This window comes from Microplitis demolitor, chromosome 4 (assembly GCF_026212275.2).
Source record: "Microplitis demolitor isolate Queensland-Clemson2020A chromosome 4, iyMicDemo2.1a, whole genome shotgun sequence".
NCBI lineage: Eukaryota > Metazoa > Arthropoda > Insecta > Hymenoptera > Braconidae > Microplitis > Microplitis demolitor.
Window position 1 is genome coordinate 22,971,969 of NC_068548.1, and position 5,181 is coordinate 22,977,149.

At 33.4% G+C, this 5,181-nt stretch overlaps 1 protein-coding gene across 1 annotated transcript; it reads left to right on the plus strand.

Moving 5' to 3' along the window:
- The first annotated feature begins 2,511 nt into the window (after positions 1-2,511).
- On the plus strand, positions 2,512-4,681 carry LOC106694067 (vitellogenin-like). Its single transcript, XM_014444138.1, has 2 exons — positions 2,512-2,725; positions 3,462-4,681. Exons 1-2 carry the CDS (start codon positions 2,512-2,514, stop codon positions 4,679-4,681), a joined length of 1,434 nt encoding a protein of 477 aa, XP_014299624.1.
- The last annotated feature ends 500 nt before the right edge of the window (positions 4,682-5,181 follow it).

The following is a 5,181-nucleotide window of genomic DNA, read 5'->3' on the forward strand; positions in this document are numbered from 1 at the left end:
AAAATAATTTAAAACAATTAAAATCCATCGGGTCATAAATTTTGATCGAATACTGAGTTAACATGAATCGGCACTGCGACAACAAATAAAAAAGATATAAATACTAGGTGGGCAAAAACGTTATGAGAAAAGTAGACAGCCATATATATATGTACGTCCGATAGAAATGAATAAAAATATCCATGTATACATTTATATATTTATATATACTTGTATCTACGTAGCGTAGTGTAAAGGAAAGATCTATAGAATTCGGCAGGAAAAAAAAAGTTTTGATTATTTGTCGGGATTTGAGGGAGAGTTCCTTGGCAACAATTCACCATAGACCAAATGACAGGTACGACGACTAGAGATACTAAATGTAAAGAAAAAACTGGTGGTGTGTTTCTTGTTTGTTGACGTCTGTTGTCTGTTTTATGTTTTATACTAGAACTCTCTCTTCTAGTTATACTAGCCCTTACCTTATTTTCACGCGGTCTCTAAAATATACCGCCCGCTTTGGGATAATGTACACGAGGCGACAAAGATCCTTTAGCATTAGCCTTAGCCTTACAAAATATTGTTATCCACAGCCTTGGTCGTAAAGTCAAAATAAAATCTAAGTGTTGAGCTTTGTCCGCATCACCGACTTAGTCCTCATACTTTTTTTCAGGTATCTAGATATATGGATTTATATATATAGACAAGTAAATATATGAGATAAATAATCGTGTTTGAACCATGAAAATTCACTGGATATAAATATAAGCAAATGCTTTTTTTTTTTTTTTAAATTTCTATCTCAGCTGGCTTTGAATATGACTTTATATTTTTTATTTATTTTATTTTCTGGTAAAAACAAAAATTCTAGAAAGGTATTATACCTGTGCTTAGAACTAGAACATTGTATATAACATATACATGAATTACTTATATTAGATTATACTTACATATTAATAATACAGTGTAACGAACAATAAGTTAGGTTAAGTTACCAAAAACAGTATTATAAAGCTTATCTTTAATTATAGATTATGATTATTAGTTCTTATCTGATTACTACACTTCTTTTTTAATAGTTTACTCTGTGAACCCTGTGAAATAGGTGAATATACACTTATTCGTGTTCACAGAGTAGAACACATTCAATTTTTCATGTTATAAGGTCCCTGGTGGAAATTTTTCGGACTTCTGTCTTAAAAAGTCTTTGGAACTCTGAAAGAGTCTTTAGAACTATAGAACTGAGTTTTTAAGACAGAAGTCCGAAAAATTTCCACCAGGGGTAACCTTGTTTAGAACATATATTCTCTTAATTTTGAAATAGTAAAAATAGTGACTTTTCACTGTTTACTAGTGAAAAGTATATCACTGATTCAAATACTGATATATTTTTCACTAGCAATAAATGACTATTCACTTCCAAATAGTGATTTTCACTAATTCGTTTTTAGAGAGTAGCATTCAATAGATTTTCATAAATTCTCATATAAATTTTATAAGAATGCATGTGTTCTATGAAAAGTGTTATAGTTAAGTATAGGGTTTTATATATACAGCTATAAAGAATCTATTGGATTTTTTAAGCAGGACATTGAATATAGACCTTTTTACTGTTATAATACTTTTTTTTTTTTTTTTGGTAACTATTACATAAAATTATAACCCTCGACGTTGCTAGAACATGAAAATTCTAGTGAAATTTTTTTTCAAAATATTTTCATTAAAAAATTGAAGTTTCAAAAAACACTTTTTTTTTTTTTTTTAGGATTGTATAGATTTAATTTTCCCCAATATTTTGTAAGAATGATTTTTTCTGACTTATGATTTATTTATATATTCTATTGTAAGCATTGTAACCAAAATCTAAAACATGATCTTTTTATGCCTTACAATAGAAAACATGAAAAAATATTTTAGCTAAAGAAAAAAAAATATTTATAAAAGCGTATGATTAGCTTTCACGCTGTGCTTAATTCACGAGTGTTACAATTTACATCCGATTGACTGAAAAAATTTAAAACCACAGAAATTCACTCTGTTGACTTTTTTTAAAAAGACAGATTTTATCTCATTTATATAAATACCTACTTATACTTTTTTTTTTTAATAAAAATATTGAAAATTTATGATGATGTGAAACATGGCTTTTCATTTAAATTTAAATTTATTATAATAAATTCTATATGATAATAATAATAATAATTTTATTACAATAAGTCCTTCTTCAGTTTTTAATTTATTACTTAGAGATATTACAATTGAAGTCGAGAGACATGAATTTAGCCACAAAATTAACGCGTTGACAGTCGGGAATAAACCTGAAATAGTTAAAAAAATCATAGACTATTATATTATTATTATTATTTTAGTTTGATTGAGTGATAAATAATCCTGTCATTTTGTGAATCATTGGAGGGAAAGATAAAAATATTAAGAGCAAATAATATAGTAAAAAATAAATTTATACGCGGTTGAGAACAAGAAAATTAAATATGATTAACGTGGTTAGAATCGATCTCGAGGATAAAAAAAATGGATAAAGTGATAGCGGTCATCAGATGTCCACCGCAATACGGCCAGAATTTACCCACGGGATCAATGACTGTTTTGATGGTTCGTGAATCGGCGGCTGTTAGATCTCCATTGTCGACTGTAACAGAGGCAGCAACGACAGCACAAAGTGATTCCTCCCAGGAAAGTTTATCCAGTTCTTTGGGTGAATTGAATTCAACCCACAGAAGTTCAGGTTTTTACTTTTTGTAGCTAGAAATTTATTTATATTTATGAAAAATTAAATTTAGGTATTTTTTTTTGTAGAATTATTTAAGAGGCATTTTCTGGCACTACAGAAACGCTCAGGAAAAAAACAAGTGAGTAAACTAATTTTTTTAAATGAAATATTGATATCGGTTATAATGAAAATTTGAAGGGAGGATATATATAGTTGTTTGATCGGCAAAATCTTGAGGAATACATGAGAAAAAGGGATGTTGTTATAGGTCATTGGAAAGGGAATTTAATTTCCTACAATTTCGGTCTCTATAAAAATTGGCATAGAATCAGTAGTTTAGGAGTTATAGCACTCTAAGTAATTTGGAAATTTTTGGGAAAATGTATATATTTTTTTGTAGAGTTTAAAATGGCTGTAATTTTTGAACTAATGGTCCTAGCTCTTTTTTTATAAGGATCAAAGTTATAGGAAATTCAATTTTCTATAATTTTGATTCTCACAAAAAATTTCGTAAAGTCAATATTTTCAAAGATATGGCCGTTTAAAATTTTTGGAAAAAGCACTAACACTATTTTTGGGTTCAAAATTACTGTATACTCTAAACTAAGCACTTTATGACATTTTTTATAAGGACCAAAATTGTGGGAAATCAAATTTCCTTTCCAATGACCATATTTTTTGAGTAATTATTTAAATATTGAAAAGCAAAAATATAAAAAATTTGATATCTATAAATTATTTTTTATTTCAGTGATAGTAAGTGAACCAAAGCCACAAAAAAAATCATGCTTCGGTCGTGTGTGTCCGTGGTGCGTAAAAAAACCAAAAGAAAATTCTTCCCGAAAATCTTCCCGCTCAAAATCACCTCACAGTTCAAGAAAATCTTCCCGAATCAGCATTTCTAGTCAGCTCATATCCCCAGAAGTTTGCGGCAGCAACAGAAAACTATCTGCCGCCGAAATAAGAAGCATATCTCGACACTCAGATTCCCTTGACTCAAAAAATTCCTTACCCAAGAAAAGACCATCGCGAGACAGAATTTCTGAGCGTAAATTGAGCAAAGAGCACCGAGGATCAAGCGTCTCTTCAAACAAACATTCCAGTAAACGGCACTCGAGATTGTCCGGAGAACAAAGACTTAGTTCTGTAAATGATGCAGAAAATTCCTTGCTCTCGAGTGTGTCCGAGAAAACTAATACCATTCCCCTCGATGACCCAGGAAATGATCTCAAGTCTCCACGGCCGTCTCTCGAGAAGCAACTTAATTCATCTGCAAAATTATCAGATACCAGTGTCAAGTCATCATCAAAGCAATCTCGCAAAGCGTCCCGCGAAACAGGTAAACAGCCACAGTCAAGAAGAAAATCTTCCGACGCTCGGAAAGACTCAAAGCCAGATTCAAAGAACTCCAGGAATTCAGATTCTAGCAAACAATCAACAAGTTCTCGCAAAAAAGGCTGGAGTTTATTGCGTACCCTGGGAGCCAAGAGCATTTCTGATGACAATCAGCAACCCAGCGTTGAAAACGAAGGCGCTTTGGCTGCTGGGGAAACTGATGACCCCAAGAGTTCAGAAGATGGCAAAACTGACAAGAGACACTCAAGACTATCGACTTCTTCAAGGAGATCTGGGTCTGCACGACAGTCTAAGGACATCATGGACCAAACTACTGTGCGACTCAGTGATTTATCAAGCATCGAAAGGCACTCGGACATCATGGACCAGACGACTCTGCCCCTCAGTGACTCAGGAAATAAGGAACTCAGATCCAGTTCCAGGACCTCTGCAGACTTGGAGCAACCCTCGACTTCCAAGCTGGAAGACAACCGAAAACCAAAAGACAGCTCGTGCTCAACCAGGTGCTCCGACTCCAGAAAAAAGTCCAGCGACTCGGGAACCAGGAAAAAGTGCCAGCGTCAGAGGCGAGTCTATTGTTTCTTGGCTGAAGATTTCGTCCAAGGATTTTTTTAGATCAGATACTTACTCTAGCAAAAAACGTTACCTTTGTTTAGCATTAGGATCGAATTCTGCACGCATCAGAAGCACCGTCGCCGAACGGAAGGATCCTTGGATCACCCGCGGGCCTCAATTGTCTCGCAGTTGGCAGTAAAAATGACCGAGAGCTTAAAAATGTTCCGTGAAGGCCCTCCCGTGTCGCCGAAAAAGTGTCAATGCTCACCTGCCAAAATACCAACAACAGATACCCGAAACTCATCAGCCGCTTCCGAAATTGACCCAAATAAACAGAAAACCATTAAAATATGTGAATGCGAGGATAATCCTAAGAATATTTCTAGGTCAAAACACGCCCTCTGCAAATGCACAAACAAACGTTGCCATGAAAAACGACAGCCCTAAATTTTCCACTCACTCACTCACTCTTTTTTCTTAAATCTCACCAGCAATCTCCCGGCACATTTGCTAAAATTTTAAAATTTAAACCCATAAAAAATCGTCTAATAAAATTCCGT

Bases quoted from the DNA above. Each gene is read 5' to 3' on its own strand.
- LOC106694067 (XM_014444138.1), top strand. From the start codon at position 2,512: ATGGATAAAGTGATAGCGGTCATCAGATGTCCACCGCAATACGGCCAG. The intron at 2,726-3,461 runs GTTTTTACTTTT...TTTTTATTTCAG, and splicing joins TTCAACCCACAGAAGTTCAG to TGATAGTAAGTGAACCAAAG.